Source organism: Panulirus ornatus, chromosome 67 (genome assembly GCF_036320965.1).
Source record: "Panulirus ornatus isolate Po-2019 chromosome 67, ASM3632096v1, whole genome shotgun sequence".
Taxonomy (NCBI): domain Eukaryota; kingdom Metazoa; phylum Arthropoda; class Malacostraca; order Decapoda; family Palinuridae; genus Panulirus; species Panulirus ornatus.
Window position 1 is genome coordinate 20,858,454 of NC_092290.1, and position 27,746 is coordinate 20,886,199.

Here is a 27,746-nt window from a genome sequence, read left to right on the forward strand (position 1 = left end):
ATATATATATATATATACACACACCAGACACATACATATATACCCATGCACACAATTCACACTGTCTGCCTTTATTCATTCCCATCGCCACCTCACCACACATGGAATACCATCCCCCTCCCCCTCAGTTGTGCGAGGTAGCGCTAGGAAAACACAAGAAAGGACCCATTCGTTCACACTCAGTCTCTAGCTGTCATGCAATAATGCCCGAAACCACAGCTCCCTTTCCCCATCCAGGCACCACAAAACTTTCCATGGTTTACCCCAGACGCTTCATATGCCCTGATTCAATCCAGTGACAGCACGTCAACCCCGGTATACCACATTGATCCATTCACTGTATTCCTTGCCCGCCTTTCACCCTCCTGCATGTTCAGGCCCCGATCACTCAAAATCTTTTTCACTCCATCTTTCCACCTCCAGTTTGGTCTCCCACTTCTCCTCGTTCCCTCCACCTCCGACACATATATCCTCTTGGTCAGTCTTTCCTTACTCATTCTCTCCATGTGCCTAAACCATTTCAAAACACCCTCTCCTGCTCTCTCAACAACGCTCTTTTTATTTCCACACATCTCTCTTACCCTTACATTACTTACTCGATCAAACCACCTCACACCACACATTGTCCTCAAACATCTCATTTCCAGCACATCCACCCTCCTGCGCACAACTCTATCCATAGCCCACGCCTCGCAACCATACAACATTGTTGGAACCACTATTCCTTCAAACATACCTATCTTTACTTTCCGAGATAATGTTCTCGACTTCCACACATTCTTCAAGGCTCCCAGGATTTTCGCCCCCTCCCCCACCCTATGATTCACTTCCGCTTCCATGGTTCCATCCGTTGCCAGATCCACTCCCAGGTATCTAAAACACTTTACTTCCTCCAGTTTTTCTCCATTCAAACTTACCTCCCAGTTGATTTGACCCTCAACCCTACTGTACCTAATAACCTTGCTCTTATTCACATTTACTCTTAACTTTCTTCTTTCACAAACTTTACCAAACTCAGTCACCAGCTTCGGCAGTTTCTCACATGAATCAGCCACCAGCGCTGTATCATCAGCGAACAACAACTGACTCACTTCCCAAGCTCTCTCATCCCCAACAGACTTCATACTCTTTCCAAAACTCTTGCATTCACCTCCCTAACAAACCCATCCATAAACAAATTAAACAACCATGGAGACATCACACACCCCTGCCACAAACCTACATTCACTGAGAACCAATCACTTTCCTCTCTTCCTACACGTACACATGCTTTACATCCTCGATAAAAACTTTTCACTGCTTCTAACAACTTGCCTCCCACACCATATATTCTTAATACCTTCCACAGAGCATCTCTATCAATTCTATCATATGCCTTCTCCAGATCCATAAATGCTACATACAAATCCATTTGCTTTTCTAAGTATTTCTCACATACATTCTTCAAAGCAAACACCTGATCCACACATCCTCTACCACTTCTGAAACCACACTGCTCTTCCCCAATCTGATGCTCTGTACATGCCTTCACCCTCTCAATCAATACCCTCCCATATAATTTACCAGGAATACTTAACAAACTTATACCTCTGTAATTTGAGCACTCCCTCTTATCCCCTTTGCCTTTGTACAATGGTACTATGCACGCATTCCGGCAATCCTCAGGCACCTCACCATGAGTCATACATACATTAAATAACTTTACCAACCAGTCAATAATACAGTCACCCCCTTTTTTAATAGATTCCACTGAAATACCATCCAAACCTGCTGCCTTGCCGGCTTTCATCTTCCACAAAGCTTTTACTACCTCTTCTCTGTTTACCAAATCATTTTCCCTAACCCTCTCACTTTGCACACCACCTCGACCAAAACACCCTATATCTGCCACCCTATCATCAAACACATTCAACAAACCTTCAAAATACTCACTCCATCGCCTTCTCACATCACCACTACTTGTTATCACCTCCCCATTAGCGCCCTTCACTGAAGTTCTCATTTGCTCCATTGTCTTACGCACTTTATTTACCTCCTTCCAGAACATCTTTTTACTCTCCCTAAAATTTAATGATACTCTCTCACCCCAACTCTCATTTGTCCTCTTTTTCACCTCTTGCTTCTTTCTCTTGACCTCCTGTCTCTTTCTTTTATACATCTCCCACTCAATTGCATTTTTTCCCTGCAAAAATCGTCCAAATGCCTCTCTCTTCTCTTTCACTAATAATCTTACTTCTTCATCCCACCACTCACTACCCTTTCTAATCAACCCACCTCCCACTCTTCTCATGCCACAAGCATCTTATGCGCAATCCATCACTGATTTCCTAAATACATCCCATTCCTCCCCCACTCCCCTTACTTCCATTGTTCTCACCTTTTTCCATTCTGTACTCAGTCTCTCCTGGTACTTCCTCACACAAGTCTCCTTCCCAAGCTCACTTACTCTCACCACTCTCTTCACCCCAACATTTACTCTTCTTTTCTGAAAACCCATACAAATCTTCACCTTAGCCTCTACAAGATAATGATCAGACATCCCTCCAGTTGCACCTCTCAGCACATTAACATCCAAAAGTCTCTCTTTCGCGCGCCTGTCAATTAACACGTAATACAATAACGCTCTCTGGCCATCTCTTATAGTTACATACGTATACTTATGTATATCTCGCTTTTTAAACCAGGTATTCCCAATCACCACTCCTTTTTCAGCACATAAATCTACAAGCTCTTCACCATTTCCATTTACAACACTGATCACCCCATGTACACCAATTATTCCCTCAACTGCCACATTACTCACCTTTGCATTCAAATCACCCATCACTATAACCCGGTCTCGTGCATCAAAACCACTAACACACTCATTCAGCTGCTCCCAAAACACTTGCCTTTCATGATCTTTCTTCTCATGCCCAGGTGCATATGCACCAATAATCACCCATCTCTCTCCATCCACTTTCAGTTTTACCCATATTAATCGAGAATTTACTTTCTTACATTCTATCACATACTCCCACAACTCCTGTTTCAGGAGTACTGCTACTCCTTCCCTTGCTCTTGTCCTCTAACTAACCCCTGATTTTACTCCCAAGACATTACCAAACCACTCTCCCCCTTTACCCTTGAGCTTCGTTTCACTCAGAGCCAAAACATCCAGGTTCCTTTCCTCAAACATACTACCTATCTCTCCTTTTTTCACATCTTGGTTACATCCACACACATTTAGACACCCCAGTCTGAGCCTTCGAGGAGGATGAGCACTCCCCGCGTGACGCCTTCTTCTGTTTCCCATTTTAGAAAGTTAAAAAAAATACATATATATATATATATATATATATATATATATATATATATATATATATATATATATATATATATATATATATATAAGACATAAGAATCTTTTTCAATCACATTCAACAGAAAGTTCTCTAATATCTACATGCAATATTTCCCATACCGATTATATGCTTTTGGATGAAACCTTCGAGACTTTGCTTCATTAGAAGAACAGTTAAGTAATGAATCAAAAATAACTTTGGAGACGTTAGGAAATTTACCTTCTTTTCATGTTTTTGGCTCTCCAAGTGTTTCCTGAGAAAGGCTCTGGACGTGAGGCTCTGGTCACACACATTACATCTATAGGTCCCTTTCATACCATCCTCCAGTGTAGCTAGACCCACCTGAAGGGCCCTCGTTACGTCGTCAACTGGTTGGCCACTTGTAGCTCCTACCTGTACGGGATGACACAGTCATCATTACCAAGATAGCAGGAGGCAATTGCTGACTACATGTGCACTTTTTTTTTTTTTTTTTTTTTTTTTTTTTTTTAATTTTCCAAAAGAAGGAACAGAGAATTGGGCCAGGTGAGGGTATTCCTTCAAAGGCCCAGTCCTCTGTTCTTAATGCTACCTCGCTAACGCGGGAAATGGCGAATAGTTTAAAAGAAGAAAGATGTGCACTGTTGTCCAACTACAGAACCAGATGGTGGTTATATAAGTTAATACATCGGTCCATACTGAATGTAACTTTAGTATACATTATAATTCCCTTGTCACGCCACGTAGACTCTCTGTTTTACATTTCAATCTCACTCAGACAATAATCTTACAGGGAGTGACGCACGTTTGAGGAAATTGCCAAAAATCTTGTCACAAAACTTCCACCATAATCAAGCCAAGTAACAACCGCTGTACCTTGCCATACGTTCTCGTAGCCACTGGCCTTCCCACAGGAGGCTGGGCTGGTGCTGGTCGTGTAGAGAAAAGCTGTAAGTAGAATCAAAGACATATTTCACATATATGAATTTCTTTGATAATGCATAAATATGTAAATAGTCAGTGAATGTTTGGAAAAGATAACAAAGGCCACATTCGTTCACACCCAGTCTCTAGCTGCAATGTATAATGCACCGAAACCACAGTTCCCTTTCCACATCCAGGTCCCACAAAACATTACATGGCTTGCCTAAGAACGCTTCACATGCTCTGGATCAATCCATTGACAGCACGTCGAACCCGGTATACCACATTCTTCCAATTCACTCTTTCCTCTCATACCTTTCACCCTCCTGCATGTTCAGGCCTCGATCGCTCAAAATCTTTTTCACTCCATCTTTCCACCACCAATTTGGTCTCCCTCTTCTCGTTCCCTCCACGTCTGACACATATATCCTCTTTGTCAATCTTTCCTCACTCATTCTCTCCATGTGTCCAAACCATTTCAAGACACCCTCTTCTGCTCTCTCAACCACATTCTTTTTATCAACACATATCTCTCTTACCCTTTCATTACTTACTCGATCAAACAACATCACACCACGTATTATCCTCAAACATCTCATTCCCAGCATACCCACACTCTCCCGCACTAATCTATCTATAGCCCACGCCTCGCAGCCATATAACATTGTTGGAACCACTATTCCTTCAAACATAGCCATTTTTGCTTTCCGAGATAATGTTCTGATTTCCACACATTTCTTAACGCTCCTAGAACTTTCGCCCCCTCCCCCACCCCGTGACTCACTTCCGCTTCCATGATTCCATCCGCTGCCAAATCCCACTCCATTCAAACTTACCTCCCAAATGACTTGTCACTCAACCCTACTGAACATAATAACCTTGCTCTTATTCACATTTACCCTCAGCTTTCTTCTGTCAATCACTTTGTCAAACTTAGTCACCAGCTTCAGTAGTTTCTAATCCGAATCAGCCATCAGCGCTGTATCATCAGCGAACAACAACTGACTCAATTCCAAGGCCCGCTCATCCACAACAGACTGCATACTTGACCCTCTCTCCAAAACTCTTCCATTTCCCCTAACAACCCCATCCATAAACAAATTAAACAACCATGGAGACATCACGCACCCCTGCCGCAAACCGACATTCACTGAGAACCAGTCATTTTCCTCTCTTCCTACTCGTAAACATGCCTCCATCCTCGATAAAAATTTTCACTGCTTCTAACAACTTGCCTCCCATACCATATATTCTTAGTAACTTCCACAGAGCATATCTATCAACTCCATCTTATGCCTTCTCCAGATAAATAGATGCTACATACAAATCCTCTACCACTTCTGAAACCACACTGTTCTTCCCCAATCTGGTGCTCTGTACATGCCTTCACCCTCTCTATCAATACCCTCCAATACAATTTCCCAGGAATACTCAATAAAATTATACCTCTGTAATTTAAGCATTCACCTTTATCCCCTTTGCCTTTATACAATGGAACTATGCATGCATTCCGCCAATCCTCAGGCACCTCACCATGAGTCATACATACATTAAATAACTTTACCAACCAGTCAACAACTCAGTCACCCCCATTTTTTAATAAATTCCACTGCAATACCATCCAAACCCGCTGCCTTGCCAGGTATCATCTTCTGCAAAGCATTTACTACCTCTTCTCTATTTACAAAACCATCTCTCTCTCTCTCTCTCTCTCTCTCTCTCTCTCTCTCTCTCTCTCTCTCTCTCTCTCTCTCTCTCTCTCTCTCCAGATCCACTCCCAGATATCTAAAACACTTTACTTCCTCCAGTTTTTCTCCATTCAAACTCACCTCCCAATTGACTTGACCCTCAACCCTACTATACCTAATAACCTTGCTCTTATTCACATTTACTCTTAACTTTCTTCTTCCACACACTTTACCAAACTCAGTCACCAGCTTCTGCAGTTTCTCACATGAATCAGCCACCAGCGCTGTATCATCAGCGAACAACAACTGACTCACTTCCCAAGCTCTCTCATCCCCAACAGACTTCATACTTGCCCCTCTTTCCAAAACTCCTGCATTTACCTCCCTAACAACCCCATCCATAAACAAATTAAACAACCATGGAGACATCACACACCCCTGCCGCAAACCTACATTCACTGAGAACCAATCACTTTCCTCTCTTCCTACACGTACACATGTACATCCTCGATAAAAACTTTTCATTGCTTCTAACAACTTGCCTCCCACACCATATATTCTTAATACCTTCCACAGAGCATCTCTATCAACTCTATCATATGCCTTCTCCAGATCCATAAATGCTACATACAAATCCATTTGCTTTTCTAAGTATTTCTCACATACATTCTTCAAAGCAAACACCTGATCCACACATCCTCTACCATAGGGTGGGGGAGGGGGCGAAAATTCTGGGAGCCTTGAAGAATGTGTGGAAGTCGAGAACATTATCTCGGAAAGCAAAAATGGGTATGTTTGAAGGAATAGTGGTTCCAACAATGTTGTATGGTTGCGAGGCGTGGGCTATGGATAGAGTTGTGCGCAGGAGGATGGATGTGCTGGAAATGAGAGGTTTGAGGACAATGTGTGGTGTGAGGTGGTTTGATCGAGTAAGTAACGTAAGGGTAAGAGAGATGTGTGGAAATAAAAAGAGCGTGGTTGAGAGAGCAGAAGAGGGTGTTTTGAAATGGTTTGGGCACATGGAGAGAATGAGTGAGGAAAGATTGACCAAGAGGATATATGTGTCGGAGGTGGAGGGAACGAGGAGAAGAGGGAGACCAAATTGGAGGTGGAAAGATGGAGTGAAAAAGATTTTGTGTGATCGGGGCCTGAACATGCAGGAGGGTGAAAGGAGGGCAAGGAATAGAGTGAATTGGAGCGATGTGGTATACCGGGGTTGACGTGCTGTCAGTGGATTGAATCAAGGCATGTGAAGCGTCTGGGGTAAACCATGGAAAGCTGTGTAGGTATGTATATTTGCGTGTGTGGACGTATGTATATACATGTGTATGGGGGGGGGGGTTGGGCCATTTCTTTCGTCTGTTTCCTTGCGCTACCTCGCAAACGCGGGAGACAGCGACAAAGTATAAAATATATATATATATATATATATATATATATATATATATATATATATATATATATATATATATATATATATATATATATATATATGTATATATATATATATATATTATTATTATTATTATTATTATCATTATTATTATTATTATCATTTTGCTTTGTCGCTGTCTCCCGAGCCTGCGAGGCAGCGCAAGGAAACAGACGAAAGAATTGGCCCAACCCACCCCCATACACATGTATATACATACACGTCCACACACGCAAATATACATACCCATACATCTCACTGTACACATATATATACACACACAGACACATACATATATACACATGCACACAATTCACACTGTCTGCCTTTATTCATCCCCATCGCCACCTCGCCACACATGGAATAACATCCCCCTTCCCCCTCATGTGTGCGAGGTAGCGCTAGGAAAAGACAACAAAGGCCCCATGCGCTCACACTCAGTCCCTAGCTCTCATGCAATAATTCCCGCAACCACAGCTCCCTTTCCACATCCAGGCCCCACAGAACTTTCCATGGTTTACCCCAGACGCTGCACATGCCCTGATTCTATCCATTGACAGCACGTCGACCCCGGTATACCACATCGATCCAATTCATTCTATTCCTTGCCCGCCTTTCACCCTCGTGCATGTTCAGGCCCCGATCACTCAAAATATTTTTCACTCCATCTTTCCACCTCCAATTTGGTCTCCCACTTCTCGTTCCCTCTACCTCCGACACATATATCCTCTTGGTCAATCTTTCCTCACTCATTCTCTCCATGTGCCCAGACCATTTCAAAACACCCTCTTCAAAACACCCTCTTCTGCTCTCTCAACCACGCTCTTTTTATTTCCACACATCTCTCTTACCCTTACATTACTTACTCGATCAAGCCACCTCACACCACATATTGTCCTCAAACATCTCATATCCAGCACATCCACCCTCCTATGCACAACTCTATCCATAGCCCACGCCTCGCAACCATACAACATTGTTGGAACCAGTATTCCTTCAAACATACCCATTTTTGCATTCCAACATAATGTTCTCGACTTCCACACATTCTTCAAGGCTCCCAGGATTTTCGCCCCCTCCCCCACACTATGACTGACTTCCGCTTCCATGGTTCCATCCGCTGCCAGATCCACTCCCAGTTATCTAAAACACTTTACTTCCTCCAGTTTTTCTCCATTCAAACTTACCTCCCAATTGACTTGACCCTCAACCCTACTGTACCTAATAACCTTGCTCTTATTCACATTTACTCTTAACTTTCTTCTCTCAAACACTTTACCAAACTGTCACCAGCTTCTGCAGTTTCTCACATGAATCAGCCACCAGCATTGTATCATCAGCGAACAATTGACTCACTTCCCAAGCTCTCTCATCCCCAACAGACTTATAACAATTAATCTTTTTCAGTCACATTCAAGCTCTCTTATATCTACATGCAGTATTTCCTATATACGATTATATGCTTTTGGATGAAACCTTCGAGACTTTCCTTTATTAGAAGGACAGTTAAGTGATGAATCAAAAATAACTTTGGAGAGGTTAGGGAATTTACCTTCTTTTCATGTTTTTGGCTCTCCAAGTGTTTCCTGAGAAAGACTCTGGACGTGAGGCTCTGGTCACACACATTACATCTATAGGTCCCTTTCATATCATCCTCCAGTGTAGCGAGACCCACCTGAAGGGCCCTCGTTACCTCGTCAACTGGTTGGCCACCTGTAGCTCCTACCTGTACGGGATAACACATTAATCATTACCAAGATAGCAGGAGGCAATTGCTTACTACATGTGCACTGCTGTCCAACTACAGAACCAGATGGTGGTTATATGAGTTAATACATCGGTCCATACTGAATGTAACTTTAGCTTACATTATAATTTCCTTGTCACGCCACGTAGACTCTCTGTTTTACATTTCAGTCTCACTCAGACAATAATCTTACAGGAAGTGACGCACGTTAGAGGAAATTGCCAAAAATCTTGTCACAAAACTTCCACCATAATCAAGCCAAGTAACAACCTCTGTACCTTGCCATACGTTCTCGTAGCCACTGGCCTTCCCACAGGCGGCTGGGCTGGTGCTGGTCGTGTAGAGAAAAGCTGTAAGTCGAATTAAAGACGTATTTCACATATATGAATTTCTTTGATAATGCATAAATATGTAAATAGTCAGTGTATGTTTGGAAAAGATAACATAGGCCACATTCGTTCACGCCCAGTCTCTAGCTGCCATGTATAATGCACCGAAACCACAGCTCCCTTTCCACATCCAGGTCCCACAAGACATTCCATGGCTTGCCTAAGACGCTTCACATGCCCTGGTTAAATCCACTGACAGCCCGTCGACCCCGGTATACCATATTCTTCCAATTCACTCCATTCTCTGCACACCTCTCACCTTCATGCATGTTCAGGCCCCGATCACTCAAAATCCTTTTCACTCCATCTTTCCACCTACAATTTGGACTCTCACTTCTCGTTCTTTCCACCTCTGACACATATACCCTCTTTGTCAATCTTTCCTCACTCATTCTCTCCATGTGACCAAACCATTTCAAAACACCCTCTTTTGCTCTCTCAACCACACTCTTTTTATTACCACACATCTCTCTTACCCTTTCATTACTTACTGGATCAAACCACCTCACACCATGTATTGTCCTCAAGCATCTCATTTCCAACACATCCACCCTCCACCGCACTACTCTATCTATAGCCCACGCCTCGCAACCATATAACATTGTTGGAACCACTATTCCTTCAAACGTACCCACATTTGCTTTCCGAGATAATGTTCTCGCCTTCCACTCATTTCTCAACGCTCCTAGAACTTTCGCCCCGTCCCCCAACCTGTGACTCACTTCTGCTTCCATGGTTCCATCCGCTGCCAAATCCCACTCCATTCAAACTCACCTCCGAAATGACTGGTCACTCAACCCTACAGAGCATAATAACCTTGCTCTTATTCACATTTACTCTCAGCTTTCTTCTTTCACACACTTAACCAAACTCAGTCACCAGCTTCTGCACTTTCTCACCCAAATCAGCCACCAGCGCATTATCATCAGCAAACAACAACTGACTCACATCCCAAGCCCTCTCATCCACAGCAGACTCCATACTTGCCCTTCTCTCCAAAACTGTTGCATTTACCTTCCTAACAACCCCATCCATAAACAAATTAAACAACCATGGAGACATCACGCACCCCTGCTTCAAACCGACATTCACTGAGAACCAGTCACTTTCCTCTCTTCCTACTCGTACATATGGCTTACATCCTCGATAGAAACTTTTCACTACTTCTGACAACTTGCCTCCCATACCATATATTCTTAATACCTTCCACAGAGCATCTCTATCAACTCTATCATATGCCTTCTCCAGACCCATAAATGCTACATACAAATCCATTTGCTTTTCTAAGTATTTCACACATACATTCTTCAAAGCAAACACCTGATCCATACATCCTTTACCACTTCTGAAACCACACTGTCCTTCCCCATTCTGATGCTCTGTACATGCCTTCACCCTCTCTATCAATACCCTCTCATATAATTTCCCAGGAATACTCAACTAACTTATACCTCTGTAATTTGAGCACTCTCCTTTATCCCCTTTCCCTTTTTACAATGGCACTATGCGTGCATTCCGCCAATCCTTAGGCACCTCACCGTAAGTCATACATACATCAAATATCCTTATCAACCAGTCAACAACACAGGCATCCCCTTTTTTGATAAATTCCACTGCAATACCATCCAAAGCCGCTGAATTGCCAAGTATCATCTTCTGCAAAGCTTTTACTACCTCTTCTTTGTTTACCAAACCATTCTCCCTATCAGTCTTACTTCGCATACAACTTCGACCAAAACATCCTATATCTGCAACTCTATCACGTAACACATTCAATAAACCTTTAGATTACTAACTCCATTTCCTTCTAACATCACAACTACATGTTACACCTCCCCATTTGTCCCCTTTTTGAATCACATTCAACAGAAAGTTCCCTAATACCTACATGCAATATTTCCCATACCGATTATATGCTTTTGGATGAAACCTTCGAGACTTTGCTTCATTAGAAGAACAGTTAAGTAATGAATCAAAAATATCTTTGGAGACGTTAGGGAATTTACCTTCTTTTCATGTTTTTGGCTCTCCAAGTGTTTCCTGAGAAAGGCTCTGGACGTGAGGCTCTGGTCACACACATTACATCTATAGGTCCCTTTCATATCATCCTCCAGTGTAGCTAGACCCACCTGAAGGGCCCTCGTTATCTCGTCAACTGGTTGGCCACCTGTAACACCTACCTGTACGGGATAACACAGTCATCATTACCAAGATAGCTGGAGGCAATTGCTGACTACATGTGCACTGTTGTCCAACTACAGAACCAGATAGTGGTTATATGAGTTAATACATCGGTCCATGCTGAATCTAACTTTAGTATACATTATAATTCCCTTGTCATGCCACGTAGACTCTCTGTTTTACATTTCAATCTCACTCAGACAATAATCTTACAGTAATTGACGCACGTTAAAGGAAATTGCCAAAAAATTTGTCACAAAACTTCCACCATAATCAAGCCAAGTAACAACCTCTGTACCTTGCCATACGTTCTCGTAGCCACTGGCCTTCCCACAGGAGGCTGGGCTTGTGCTGGTCGTGTAGAGAAAAGCTGTAAGTAGAATTAAAGACATATTTCACATATATGAATTTCTTTGATAATGCATAAATATGTAAATAGTCAGTGTATGTTTGGAAAAGATAACAAAGGCCACATTCGTTCACGCCCAGTCTTTAGCTGCCATGTATAATGCACCGAAACCACAGCTCCCTTTCCACATCCAGGCCCCCCCATCCAGGTTGTTTAATTTGTTTATGGATGGGGTTGTTAGGGAGGTGAATGCAAGAGTTTTGGAAGGAGGGGCAAGTATGAAGTCTGTTGGGGATAAGAGAGCTTGGGAAGTGAGTCAGTTGTTGTTCGCTGATGATACAGCGCTGGTGGCTGATTCATGTGAGAAACTGCAGAAGCTGGTGACTGAGTTTGGTAAAGTGTGTGAAAGAAGAAAGTTAAGAGTAAATGTGAATAAGAGCAAGGTAATTAGGTACAGTAGGGTTGAGGGTCAAGTCAATTGGGAGGTAAGTTTGAATGGAGAAAAACTGGAGGAAGTAAAGTGTTTTAGATATCTGGGAGTGGATCTGGCAGCGGATGAGGGGGCGAAAAATCCACACACCCTCTACCACTTCTGAAACCACACTGCTCTTCCCCAATCTGATGCTCTGTACATGCCTTCACCCTCTCAATCAATACCCTCCCATATAAATTACCAGGAATACTCAACAAACTTATACCTCTGTAATTTCAGCACTCACTCTTATCCCCTTTGCCTTTGTACAATGGCACTATGCACGCATTCCGCCAATCCTCAGGCACCTCACCATGAGTCATACATACATTAAATAACCTTACCAACCAGTCAACAATACAGTCACCCCCTTTTTTAATAAATTCCACTGCAATACCATCCAAATCTGCTGCCTTGCCGGCTTTCATCTTCCGCAAAGCTTTTACTACCTCTTCTCTGTTTACCAAATCATTTTCCCTAACCCTCTCACTTTGCACACCACCTCGACCAAAACACCCTATATCTACCACTCTATCATCAAACACGTTCAACAAACCTTCAAAATACTCACTCCATCTCCTTCTCACATTACCACTACTTGTTATCACCTCCCCATTTGCGCCCTTCACTGAAGTTCCCATTTGCTCCCTTGTCTTACGCACTTTATTTACCTCCTTCCAGAACATCTTTTTATTCTCCCTAAAATTTAATGATACTCTCTCACCCCAACTCTCATTTGCCCTTTTTTCACTTCTTGCACCTTTCTCTTGACCTCCTGTCTCTTTCTTTTATACATCTCCCACTCAATTGCACTTTTTCCCTGCAAAAATCGTCCAAATGCCTCTCTCTTCTCTTTCACTAATACTCTTACTTCTTCATCCCACGACTCACTACCCTTTCTAATCAACTCACCTCCCACTCTTCTCATGCCACAAGCATCTTTTGCGCAATCCATCACTGATTCCCTAAATACATCCCATTCCTCCCCCACTCCCCTTACTTCCATTGTTCTCACCTTTTTCCGTTCTGTACTCAGTCTCTCCTGGTACTTCCTCACACAAGTCTCCTTCCCAAGCTCACTTACTCTCACCACCCTCTTCACCCCAACATTCACTCTTCTTTTCTGAAAACCCATACAAATCTTCACCTTAGCCTCCACAAGATAATGATCAGACATCCCTCCAGTTGCACCTCTCAGCACATTAACATCCAAAAGTCTCTCTTTCGCACGCCTGTCAATTAACACGTAATCCAATAACGCTCTCTGGCCATCTCTCCTACTTACATAAGTATACTTAGGTATATCTCGCTTTTTAAACCAGGTATTCCCAATCATCAGTCCTTTTTCAGCACATCAATCTACAAGCTCTTCACCATTTCCATTTACAACACTGAACACCCCATGTATACCAATTATTCCCTCAACTGCCACATTACTCACCTTTGCATTCAAATCACCCATCACTATAACCCGGTCTCGTGCATCAAAACCACTAACACACTCATTCAGCTGCTCCCAAAACACTTGCCTCTCATGATCTTTCTTCTCATGCCCAGGTGCATATGCACCAATAATCACCCATCTCTCTCCATCAACTTTCAGTTTTACCCATATCAATCGAGACTTTACTTTCTTACATTCTATCGCATACTCCCACAACTCCTGTTTCAAGAGTACTGCTACTCCTTCCCTTGCTCTTGTCCTCTCACTAACCCCTGACTTTACTCCCCAGACATTCCCAAACCACTCTTCCCCTTTACCCTTGAGCTTCGTTTCACTCAGAGCCAAAACATCCAGGTTCCTTTCCTCAAACATACTACCTATCTCTCCTTTTTTCACATCTTGGTTACATCCACACACATTTAGGCACCCCAATCTGAGCCTTCGAGGAGGATGAGCACTCGCCGCGTGAGTCCTTCTTCTGTTTCCCATTTTAGAAAGTTAAAAAAAACACCTGATCCACACATCCTCTACCACTTCTGAAACCACACTGCTCTTCCCCAATCTGATGCTCTGTACATGCCTTCACCCTCTCAATCAATACCCTCCCATATAATTTACCAGGAATACTCAACAAACTTATACCTCTGTAATTTCAGCACTCACTCTTATCCCCTTTGCCTTTGTACAATGGCACTATGCACGCATTCCGCCAATCCTCAGGCACCTCACCATGAGTCATACATACATTAAATAACCTTACCAACCAGTCAACAATACAGTCAACCCCTTTTTTAATAAATTCCACTGCAATACCATCCAAATCTGCTGCCTTGCCGGCTTTCATCTTCCGCAAAGCTTTTACTACCTCTTCTCTGTTTACCAAATCATTTTCCCTAACCCTCTCACTTTGCACACCACCTCGACCAAAACACCCTATATCTACCACTCTATCATCAAACACATTCAACAGACCTTCAAAATAATCACTCCATCTCCTTCTCACATCACCACTACTTGTTATCACCTCCCCATTTGCGCCCTTCACTGAAGTTCTCATTTGCTCCCTTGTCTTACGCACTTTATTTACCTCCTTCCAGACCATCTTTTTATTCTCCCTAAAATTTAATGATACTCTCTCACCCCAACTCTCATTTGCCCTTTTTTCACTTCTTGCACCTTTCTCTTGACCTCCTGTCTCTTTCTTTTATACATCTCCCACTCAATTGCATTTTTTCCCTGCAAAAATCGTCCAAATGCCTCTCTCTTCTCTTTCAGTAATACTCTTACTTCTTCATCCCACCACTCACTACCCTTTCTAATCAACCCACCTCCCACTCTTCTCATGCCACAAGCATCTTTTGCGCAATCCATCACTGATTCCCTAAATACATCCCATTCCTCCCCCACTCCCCTTACTTCCATTGTTCTCACCTTTTTCCATTCTGTACTCAGTCTCTCCTGGTACTTCCTCACACAAGTCTCCTTCCCAAGCTCACTTACTCTCACCACCCTCTTCACCCCAACATTCACTCTTCTTTTCTGAAAACCCATACAAATCTTCACCTTAGCCTCCACAAGATAATGATCAGACATCCCTCCAGTTGCACCTCTCAGCACATTAACATCCAAAAGTCTCTCTTTCGCACGCCTGTCAATTAACACGTAATCCAATAACGCTCTCTGGCCATCTCTCCTACTTTCATAAGTATACTTATGTATATCTCGCTTTTTAAACCAGGAATTCCCAATCATCAGTCCTTTTTCAGCACATAAATCTACAAGCTCTTCACCATTTCCTTTTACAACACTGAACACCCCATGTATACCAATTATTCCCTCAACTGCCACATTACTCACCTTTGCATTCAAATCACCCATCACTATAACCCGGTCTCTTGCATCAAAACCACTAACACACTCATTTAGCTGCTCCCAAAACACTTGCCTCTCATGATCTTTCTTCTCATGCCCAGGTGCATATGCACCAATAATCACCCATCTCTCTCCATCAACTTTCAGTTTTACCCATATTAATCGAGAATTTACTTTCTTACATTCTATCACATACTCCCACAACTCCTGTTTCAGGAGTACTGCTACTCCTTCCCTTGCTCTTGTCCTCTCACTAACCCCTGACTTTACTCCCCAGACATTCCCAAACCACTCTTCCCCTTTACCCTTGAGCTTCGTTTCACTCAGAGCCAAAACATCCAGGTTCCTTTCCTCAAACATACTACCTATCTCTCCTTTTTTCACATCTTGGTTACATCCACACACATTTAGGCACCCCAATCTGAGTCTTCGAGGAGGATGAGCACTCCCCGCGTGACTCCTTCTTCTGTTTCCCATTTTAGAAAGTTAAGAAAAACACCTGATCCACACATCCTCTACCACTTCTGAAACCACACTGCTCTTCCCCAATCTGATGCTCTGTACATGCCTTCACCCTCTCAATCAATACCCTCCCATATAATTTAACAGGAATACTCAACAAACTTATACCTCTGTAATTTGAGCACTCACTCTTATCCCCTTTGCCTTTGTACAATGGCACTATGCACGCATTCCGCCAATCCTCAGGCACCTCACCATGAGTCATACATACATTAAATAACCTTACCAACCAGTCAACAATACAGTCACCCCCTTTTTTAATAAATTCCACTGCAATACCATCCAATTCTGCTGCCTTGCCGGCTTTCATCTTCCGCAAAGCTTTTACTACCTCTTCTATATATATATATATATATATATATATATATATATATATATATATATATATATATATATATATATATCATCCCTGGGGATAGGTATCCCTGGGGATAGGGGAGAAAGAATACTTCCCACGTATTCCCTGCGTGTCGTAGACGGCGACTAAAAGGGGTGGGAGCGGGGGGCTGGAAATCCTGCCCTCTTGTTTTTTTTTTTTTTTTAATTTTCCAAAAAAAGGAACAGAGAAGGGGGCCAGGTGAGGATATTCCCTCAGAGGCCCAGTCCTCTGTTCTTAACGCTACCTTGCTAATGCGGGAAATGGCGAATAGTTTGAAAGAAAAAAAGATATATATATATATATATATATATATATATATATATATATATATATATATATATATATATATATATAACATCAGAATCTTTTTCAGTCACATTCAACAGAAAGTTCCCTCATATGTACATGCAGTATTTCCTATATACGATTATATGCTTTTGGATGAAACCTTCGAGACTTTCCTTCATTAGAAGAACAGTTAAGTAATGAATCAAAAATCACTTTGGAGAGGTTAGGGAATTTACCTTCTTTTCATGTTTTTGGCTCTGCAAGTGTTTCCTGAGAAAGGCTCTGGACGTGAGGCTCTGGTCACACACATTACATCTATAGGTCCCTTTCATACCATCCTCCAGTGTAGCTAGACCCACCTGAAGGGCCCTCGTTACCTCGTCAACTGGTTGGCCACCTGTAACACCTACCTGTACGGGATAACACAGTCATCATTACCAAGATAGCAGGAGGCAATTGCTGACTACATGTGCACTGTTGTCCAAATCATAGATTGTCTGGTTTACCTAAGAGAAGCTTGCCCATCCACACTCTAACTCCGACAAAATAACTAGAACACTATCTCTCTGTGTTCTTAACCCCTTGTCGTCCCAGATCTGGCTAAGGTGACTGATGCTGCTGCCTGCACCTAACGGATTCTCATGATATAATGACATTTCGCATGATATGATTTTCCTCTTTCATCTTTTATAGCGTCATAAGGTTCTTCAAGCCTCTAAAGCTAATTTTCCTGTTTAGCTTTTTGGTTTCCATATTCCACTATAATGTGTTTAGTATTTACCTCCACATATGTCTTAGAGGAAATATAATTTTGATAGCCATCATCCCATGGAATCATCTCTTTCTAACTCATTAAAATGTTATACATCCAGTACCAGTCTCTCGTGGTCTCCACAGTATCATATGCGAGAAGGCTGATCAATCAAATACGAATCAGAATAAGAAATGCAGGTAATTCATGCTATGTCTCATCTTCTACGAGGGATTCTGTGCCAAACCAAACGACCTATATCGTGAATATTGGTAGAATACTGTTGTAAATTTGTGATTCTTCGAAATCGTACATATTTTCCATTTTTCACATACAATACGTTCACAGCAAGAATATTGTCATCTGCTTAATGGAAGTGACAGTGTAGTAATGACCATGCACTGCTCACTTGGAGTGATGTAAATACGCAGCTTATGCAGACCCAAGAGGATCAAGTGAGGTGGCTTGATCTTAACACAACCGAAAGATAACTGCATTACCCTTGAAAGACGAAGAAGAAAAAGAATAGCAAAACGAAGGTGATAAGATCATACAGTGATAAATGATGGTTGATCATGCAAACTACATATACCTTTTTCTTGTGGTTTTTGCTCTGGAAGTGTCTCAGTAGACTGGCTATGAATGAGACGCTTACCTCACACGCATAACGTCTGTAGTGCCCTGCCATCCAGGTTACTCCAAGGGCGTCGTTTCGTTACCGCTAAACTTGGCTTATTAGCTCAAACTCAAATCTGATTGGCGAAATAAAGCTCGTCGTTAGTGAGGCATGATGAACATGAGTGGACCGTAGTATCATTAAGTATGCCATCACTATATGTAATCCAATAGCTTTGAGTTATGTTGAATTTACAATACTAACACCAAGACCCAAACCTGCCAGGAAGGTGTGTGGCACGGCATCTGAAGGCTGTGGGGGAGGAAAAAAATATGAAAGGATAGTAAAATGAAGATTAAGAGCCGAAAGAAAAGACATAAAGTGTTTGGTAAGAGGATCTGAATGTGTCAGAAAAGTGATGGTTGGGGGTCAGTGTAGAAAATACATCCCTGAATAGAAGAGTTAGACTGATGAAATCTGCTATTGACACAGGGTTAACAAAGAGAATATCCGACGTAGAATGAACTGGAATCTATCAGAGAAAAACAAATTATTTTGGAAGAGAGGAAGGTAAGTATGTTTCACATGTGAAAGTGTATCAGAATAATCTGAGAGGATGACAGTATAAAGGACAAAGTTTGTACAAAGATGGAGAGTGTTTTTTCCTACAAGACTAAGGAGAGAGAGAGAGAGAGAGAGAGAGAGAGAGAGAGAGAGAGAGAGAGAGAGAGAGAGAGAGAGAGAGAGAGAGAGAGAGAGAGAGAGAGAGAGAGAGAGAGAGAGAGAGAGAGAGATGGTAGAGATTTGCTGATAAAGTGCAAATATAGACTGGAGCTGAAATCATGGAAAAGTTCTCAGGTTTCTGGTGACTGAACGAAAGCATTAATCGTGTAAAGGGGGCAAAAACGTGAGTTTAAGAATGATAGAGGATTACCATTCTTTAGTACAGCAGGCAAAGTGTATGTAGGGAGAGTGAGTGATGATGTAAAACAGGATTTATGGACCCGTTGTTAGGGAAGAACAAAAAGGATATAGGAAGGTTGTGTCAAGAAAACAGACGAAAGAATAGCCCAACCCACCCACATACACATGTATAATCATAAACGTCCAGACACGCACATATACATACCTATACATTTCAACGTGTGTATATATATATATATATATATATATATATATATATATATATATATATATATATATATATATATATATATATATAAATGATAGAGTTGATAGAGATGCTCTGTAGAAGGTATTAGGAATATATGGTGTGGGCGGCAAGTTGTTAGAAGCAGTGAAATGTTTTTATCGAGGATGTAAGGCATGTGTACGTGTCGGAAGAGAGGAAAGTGACTGGTTCTCAGTGAATGTAGGTTTGCGGCAGGGGTGTGTGATGTCTCCATGGTTGTTTAATTTGTTTATGGATGGGGTTGTTAGGGAGGTGAATGCAAGAGTTTTGGAAAGAGGGGCAAGTATGAAGTCTGTTTGGGATGAGAGAGCTTGGGATGTGAGACAGTTGTTGTTCGCTGATGATACAGTGCTGGTGGCTGATTCATGTGAGAAACTGCAGAAGCTGGTGACTCAGTTTGGTAAAGTGTGTGAAAGAAGAAAGTTAAGAGTAAATGTGAATAAGAGCAAGGTAATTAGGTACACTAGGGTTGAGGGTCAAGTCAATTGGGAGGTAAGTTTGAATGGAGAAAAACTGGAGGAAGTAAAGTGTTTTAGATATCTGGGAGTGGATCTGGCAGCGGATGGAACCATGGAAGCGGAAGTGGATCATAGGGTGGGGGAGGGGGCGAAAATCCTGGGAGCCTTGAAGAATGTGTGGAAGTCGAGAACATTATGTCGGAAAGCAAAAATGGGTATGTTTGAAGGAATAGTGGTTCCAACAATGTTGTATGGTTGCGAGGCGTGGGCTATGGATAGAGTTGTGCGCAGGAGGATGGATGTGCTGGAAATGAGAGGTTTGAGGACAATGTGTGGTGTGAGGTGGTTTGATCGAGTAAGTAACGTAAGGGTAAGAGAGATGTGTGGAAATAAAAAGAGCGTGGTTGAGAGAGCAGAAGAGGTTGTTTTAAAATGGTTTGGGCACATGGAGAGAATGAGTGAGGAAAGATTGACCAAGAGGATATATGTGTCAGAGGTGGAGGGAACGAGAAGTGGGAGACCAAATTGGAGGTGGAAAGATGGAGTGAAAAAGATTTTGAGTGATCGGGGCCTGAACATGCAGGAGGGTGAAAGGAGGGCAAGGAATAGAGTGAATTGGATCGATGTGGTATACCGGGGTTGACGTGCTGTCAGTGGATTGAATCAGGGCATGTGAAGCGTCTGGGGTAAACCATGGAAAGTTGTGTAGGTATGTATATTTGCGTGTGTGGACGTATGTATATACATGTGTATGGGGGTGGGTTGGGCCATTTCTTTCGTCTGTTTCCTTGCGCTATCTCGCAAACGCGGGAGACAACGACAGAGCAAAAAAAAAAAAAAAAAAAATATATATATATCCATTGTTCTCACCTTTTTCCATTCTGTACTCAGTCTCTCCTGGTACTTCCTCACACAAGTCTCCTTCCCAAACTCACTTACCCTCACCACCCTCTTCACCCCAACATTCACTCTTCTTTTCTGAAAACCCATACAAATCTTCACCTTAGCCTCCACAAGATAATGATCAGACATCCCTCCAGTTGCACCTCTCAGCACATTAACATCCAAAAGTCTCTCTTTCGCACGCCTGTCAATTAACACGTAATCCAATAACGCTCTCTGGCCATCTCTCCTACTTACATATGTATACTTATGTATATCTCGCTTTTTAAACCAGGTATTCCCAATCACCAGTCCTTTTTCAGCACATAAATCTACAAGCTCTTCAAAATTTCCATTTACAACACTGAACACCCCATTTATACCAATTATTCCCTCAACTGCCACATTACTCACCTTTGCATTCAAATCACCCATCACTATAACCCGGTCTCGTGCATCAAAACCACTAACACACTCATTCAGCTGCTCCCAAAACACTTGCCTCTCATGATCTTTCTTCTCATGCCCAGGTGCATATGCACCAATAATCACCCATCTTTCTCCATCAACTTTCAGTTTTACCCATATTAATCGAGAATTTACTTTCTTACACTCTTACAGAATGGAAAAAGGTGAGAACAATGGAAGTAAGGGGAGTGGGGGAGGAATGGGATGTATTTAGGGAATCAGTGATGGATTGCGCAAAACATGCTTGTGGCATGAGAAGAGTGGGATTAGAAAGGGTAGTGAGTGGTGGGATGAAGAAGGAAGATTATTAGTGAAAGAGAAGAGAGAGGCATTTGGACGATTTTTGCAGGGAAAAAATGCAATTGAGTGGGAGATGTATAAAAGAAAGAGACAGGAGGTCAAGAGAAAGGTGCAAGAGGTGAAAAAGAGGGCAAATGAGAGTTGGGGTGAGAGAGTATCATTAAATTTTAGGGAAAATAAAAAGATGTTTTGGAAGGAGGTAAATAAAGTGCGTAAGACAAGGGAGCAAATGGGAACTTCAGTGAAGGGCGCAAATGGGGAGGTGATAACAAGTAGTGGTGATGTGAGAAGATGGAGTGAGTATTTTGAAGGTCTGTTGAATGTGTTTGATGATAGAGTGGCAGATATAGGGTGTTTTGGTCGAGGTGGTGTGCAAAGTGAGAGGGTTAGGGAAAATGATTTGGTAAACAGAGGAGGTAGAAAAAGCTTTGCGGAAGATGAAAGCCGGCAAGGCAGCAGGTTTGGTTGGTATTGCAGTGGAATTTATTAAAAAAGGGGGTGACTGTATTATTGACTGGTTGGTAAGGTTATTTAATGTATGTATGACTCATGGTGAGGTGCCTGAGGATTGGCGGAATGCGTGCATAGTGCCATTGTACAAAGGCAAAGGGGAGAAGAGTGAGTGCTCAAACTACAGAGGTATAAGTTTGTTGAGTATTCCTGGCAAATTATATGGGAGGGTATTGATTGAGAGGGTGAAGGCATGTACAGAGCATCAGATTGGGGAAGAGTAGTGTGGTTTCAGAAGTGGTAGAGGATGTGTGGATCAGGTGTTTGCTTTGAAGAATGTATGTGAGAAATACTTCGAAAAACAAATGGATTTGTATGTAGCATTTATGGATCTGGAGAAGGCATATGATAGAGTTGATAGAGATGCTCTGTGGAAGGTATTAAGAATATATGGTGTGGGAGGAAAGTTGTTAGAAGCAGTGAAAAGTTTTTATCGAGGATGTAAGGCATGTGTACGTGTAGGAAGAGAGGAAAGTGATTGGTTCTCAGTGAATGCAGGTTTGCGGCAGGGGTGTGTGATGTCTCCATGGTTGTTTAATTTGTTTATGGATGGGGTTGTTAGGGAGGTGAATGCAAGAGTTTTGGAAAGAGGGACAAGTATGAAGTCTGTTGGCGATGAGAGAGCTTGGGAAGTGAGTCAGTTGTTGTTCGCTGATGATACAGCGCTGGTGGCTGATTCATGTGAGAAACTGCAGAAGCTGGTGACTCAGTTTGGTAAAGTGTGTGAAAGAAGAAAGTTAAGAGTAAATGTGAATAAGAGCAAGGTTATTAGGTACAGTAGGGTTGAGGGTCAAGTCAACTGGGAGGTAAGTTTGAATGGAGAAAAACTGGGGGAAGTAAAGTGTTTAAGATATCTGGGAGTGGATCTGGCAGCGGATGGAACCATGGAAGCGGAAGTGGATCATAGGGTGGGGGAGGGGGCGAAAATCCTGGGAGCCTTGAAGAATGTGTGGAAGTCGAGAACATTATCTCGGAAAGCAAAAATGGGTATGTTTGAAGGAATAGTGGTTCCAACAATGTTGTATGGTTGCGAGGCGTGGGCTATGGATAGAGTTGTGCGCAGGAGGATGGATGTGCTGGAAATGAGAGGTTTGAGGACAATGTGTGGTGTGAGGTGGTTTGATCGAGTAAGTAACGTAAGGGTAAGAGAGATGTGTGGAAATAAAATGAACGTGGTTGAGAGAGCAGAAGAGGGTGTTTTGAAATGGTTTGGGCACATGGAGAGAATGTGTGAGGAAAGATTGACCAAGAGGATATATATGTGTGGGAGGTGGAGGGAACGAGGAGAAGTGGGAGACCAAATTGGAGGTGGAAAGATGGAGTGAAAAAGATTTTGTGTGATCAGGGCCTGAACATGCAGGAGGGTGAAAGGAGGGCAAGGAGCAAGGAATAGAGTGAATTGGATCGATGTGGTATACCGGAGTTGACGTGCTGTCAGTGGATTGAATCAGGGCATGTGAAGCGTCTGGGGTAAACCATGGAAAGCTGTGTAGGTACGTATATTTGCGTGTGTGGACGTATGTATATACATGTGTATGGGGGTGGTTTGGGCTGAAAAAAGACTGGTGATTGGGAATACCTGGTTTAAAAAGAGAGATATACATAAGTATACGGATGTAAGAAGGAGAGATGGCCAGAGAGCATTATTAAATTACGTGTTAAATGATAGGCGCGCGAAAGAGAGACTTTTGGATGTTAATGTGCTGAGGGGTGCAACTGGAGGGATGTCTGATCATTATCTTGTGGAGGCGAAGGTGAAGATTTGTAGAGGTTTGCAGAAAAGAAGAGAGAATGTTGGGGTGAAAGAGTGGTGAGAGTAAGTGAGCTTGGGAAGAAGACTTGTGTAAAGAAGTACCAGGAGAGACTGAGTACAGAATGGAAAAAGGTGAGAACAAAGGAGGTAAGGGGAGTGGGGGAGGAATGGGATGTATTTAGGGAAGCAGTGATAGCTTGCGCAAAAGATGCTTGTGGCATGAGAAGCGTGGGAGGTGGGCAGATTATGAAGGGTAGTGAGAGATGGGATGAAGAAGTAAGATTATTAGTGAAAGAGAAGAGAGAGGCATTTGGACGATTTTTGCAGGGAAATAATGCAAATGACTGGGAAATGTATAAAAGAAAAGAGGCAGAAGGTCAAGAGAAAGGTGCAAGAGGTGAAAAAGAGGGCAAATGAGAGTTGGGGTGAGAGAGTATCATTAAATTTTAGGGAGAATAAAAAGATGTTTTGGAAGGAGGTAAATAAAGTGCGTAAGACGAGGGAACAAATGGGAACTTCAGTGAAGGGGGCAAATGGAGAGGTGATAATAAGTAGTGGTGATGTGAGGAGATGGAGTGAGTATTTTGAAGGTTTGTTGAATGTGTTTGATGATAGAGTGGCAGATATAGGGTGTTTTGGTCGAGGTGGTGTGCAAAGTGAGAGGGTTAGGGAAAATGATTTAGTAAACAGAGAAGAGGTAGTAAAAGCTTTGCGGAAGATGAAAGCCGGCAAGGCAGCAGGTTTGGATGGTATTGCAGTGGAATTCATTAAAAAAGGTGACTGTATTGTTGACTCGTTGGTAAGGTTATTTAATGTATGTATGACTCATGGTGAGGTGCCTGAGGATTGGCGGAATGCTTGCATAGTGCTATTGTACTGCGGCAAAGGGGATAAAAGTGAGTGCTCAAATTACAGAGGTATAATTTTGTTGAGTATTCGTGGGACATTATATGGGAGGGTTTTGACTGAGAGGGTAGAGGCATGTACAGAGCATCAGATAGGGGAAGAGCAGTGTGGTTTCAGAAGTGGTAGAGGATGTGTGGATCAGGTGTTTTCTTTGAAGAATGTATGTGAGAAATACTTAGAAAAGCAAATGGATTTGTATATAGCATTTATGGATCTGGAGAAGGCATATGACAGAGTTGATAGAGATGCTCTTTGGAAGGTATTAAGAATATATGGTGTGGGATATGGCGAATAGTTTGAAAGCTAGATAACTTCCGACTCTCAGCTGTTGGTTGATATGTGCTGGATAATCAATCAACAAAGCTAGGGTTTCAAGTTCGCAATCACTCAAGTTACTCAGCTTAGATGCTTTATAAAGCGAGCGATAGTCCTTTTGTGACTCTAAGACATCACACACCCCTGCCGTAAACCGACATTCACTGAGAACCAATCACTTTCCTCTCTTCCTACACGTACACATGCCTTACATCCTCGATAAAAACTTTTCACTGCATCTAACAACTTGCCTCCCACACCATATATTCATAATACCTTCCACAGAGCATCTCTATCAATTCTATCATATGCCTTCTCCAGATCCATAAATGCTACATACAAATCCACCTGTTTTTCTTTTTCTTACATACAGTCTTAAAAGCAAACACCTGATCCACACATCCGCTACCACTTCTGAAACCACAATGCTCTTTCCCAATATGATTAGTATGATAAGTATGATAAATAAATATAAATGAATGTAAACGGCGATCAAGTATAATAGAATTATGATAATAATAATGATACATATTAGTAGTACTCACATATTGTTGCAATCCTGGTCTCTAAGCATGCAGAGAGGGTCTCACCACTACTGCCAGTCGGGTTCAACTAAACCAGAGGCAGACTGTGCTATCATTACGTCGACATCCGGTGTTTTCTCACGTGATAACAACTTGTCAAGACCACCACAGCGCACAAGCTGTTGAATATGCCTGCAAAATGATGGTAAGTCTGTGCTCCTGACAGTTATTAATGGTCATCTGTGTTGGTTTGGCAGATTCTCCATCCTGTAATTTTCCATTATATAGGTAATGGTTCTGGTAAACTCTTGCTGGTTATCATAACTAGTTCCATTGCCAAGTGTCTTGTGTTTAGTTGTTTGGGCGTTAGGTCAATCAACTGCTAGGGTCAATCAAGCCCAAAAATCTTTAACATCATCTATCAAACATAATTCTAAGACCACATACGATTTCACTACATATGCAACCTCGTTCGAAACAAAAGTTTCTTTTCCTCTATATAAGTGTATCTGGTTATGATTTTTCTTTTAAGCTTTTTCACATAAAAAGGAATGCATATATTATGGTTATTAGCAATTTTCAGACCCCTATTGTTCTTTATTTAGAAGAGTTATTTTATGTGATATTTAACCGGTCTCCCTGAGCTACTTGTGCCTAAACATATTTCGTAAAAGAGTTGAAGGTAGAATAAAGTGGACGACTAGCAGAGAACAATGCACCTTACTTTGTCTTGAAATTTTTTTTTTTGTCAAAAACTCTATTTATTGAATGGGTTCAGTTAACACTTTCACTGGCATCCCGTTCTTTCACATGAACTGGTTGAGAAATACTGATGTCAGGGGATAATGTATGTCAACATTCGCCAAGGCTACGTCTGGCCCGCTGTCGGATGTGTGAGCCTAGTGTTCCATTACTGACACAGGGATGCGTGCGTGTAACTACAGAGCAATGTACTGTAATGTAGTGGATATTTATGTGTGTCGTGTAAATCTGATAAGGTGGTAATAAACTATTTTTCCTAGCATCGTTCATCTGTTAGTTGCAAGACTCAACTTCTGTCTCCCGGATGACGTCCCCCCACCCCACCCCCCGATCGAAATCAGTTATGAATAAAACATATATTTCCTTATGATATCAAAATCAGCATGGGCATTTATTTTTCATTATTAGTAGACGAGACTTTTTCAAAGTGAATTCCCAAGCATTTTCAGAGCTCCTGTGTACTGGCTGAACGGCTCAGACATCAATAACACTGCTTGTCATCGCTAAATATAACTCAGTTGTAGGACAAATGTTGTGCCTCACCTTTACATATTGCTGTTAAGCGGTCTACAAACCCTTCTCTGCCGTCGCTAGCTAGTGCTGTACTCTCTAATCACGCAGTGATAGTCAGTGATAACCAGGGTTGTTTAACAGTATTGTCGTCTGGCAACATCGATCCTTCTAGCTCTCTGCCAGACGTATGTTTAAATGCAGATTGCATTCCTTCCCACTTCTTAAAGGATTGAGCCTCCTAACTTATTCCATTCCTTGCGCTTGTAATTTGCTTCCGTCTAAAAACACACTGCATCCCTCCCTGAAGCCATGCTTAAGTTTTGTCCGTTCCTGAAAAAGGAACATGTTCGAATTCTTCTACCAGTTACTCCAGCGCTCAAACTTCCAGTATTTCCAGTCTCAAGGTCTTTCTTCATTTCCAGTCTCACCGAACTCTTTTAATCCTGCTGCCTTCGCTCACATCACCTATAAGACTCTTGTGGTGTAACATCTAATGACCCTCATTGGTTCTCCTGTGTTAGAGATTTCAGTAAATCAATTACCGTTACATGAAAAGTATTTGACAAATTGTGGCACAAGTCTTTGGCACTATTAGACAAATTTCCTTTAGCTTTTCTGCTGCCCTTTCTCATCCAGGACATAAACAACTTTCCAATCGTTCCATCGCGGTAATAGTTAATAACGGGGACTCTCCCCTATTATCATGTCTAAACCATCTGCCCCATCATCTACCCTCTTTTGTCTCTCTCTAAACCTATTGTCTCATATGTAAACAGTTTCCCTCGA

At 42.1% G+C, this 27,746-nt stretch overlaps 1 protein-coding gene across 14 annotated transcripts in view; it reads right to left on the reverse strand.

Annotated features, from left to right (window-relative positions):
* The window catches only part of LOC139747210 (uncharacterized), a 54,328-nt gene extending 27,259 nt beyond the window's left edge, over positions 1–27,069 (reverse strand). For 2 of the 14 annotated variants that reach the window (XM_071659238.1, XM_071659232.1), the window contains exons 1-10: positions 26,991–27,058; positions 25,707–25,952; positions 18,417–18,513; positions 17,247–17,420; positions 11,983–12,054; positions 11,510–11,683; positions 9,393–9,464; positions 8,920–9,093; positions 4,200–4,271; positions 3,564–3,737 (exon numbers count right to left, since the gene is read on the reverse strand). In XM_071659238.1, coding sequence (XP_071515339.1) covers positions 3,564–3,737; positions 4,200–4,271; positions 8,920–9,093; positions 9,393–9,464; positions 11,510–11,683; positions 11,983–12,054; positions 17,247–17,420; positions 18,417–18,449 — 945 coding nt within the window. In that variant the 5' untranslated portion in view covers positions 18,450–18,513; positions 25,707–25,952; positions 26,991–27,058. The other 12 variants (XM_071659236.1, XM_071659230.1, XM_071659231.1 and 9 more) reach the window with 11 other exon arrangements.
* Between the last annotated feature and the right edge of the window lie 677 nt (positions 27,070–27,746).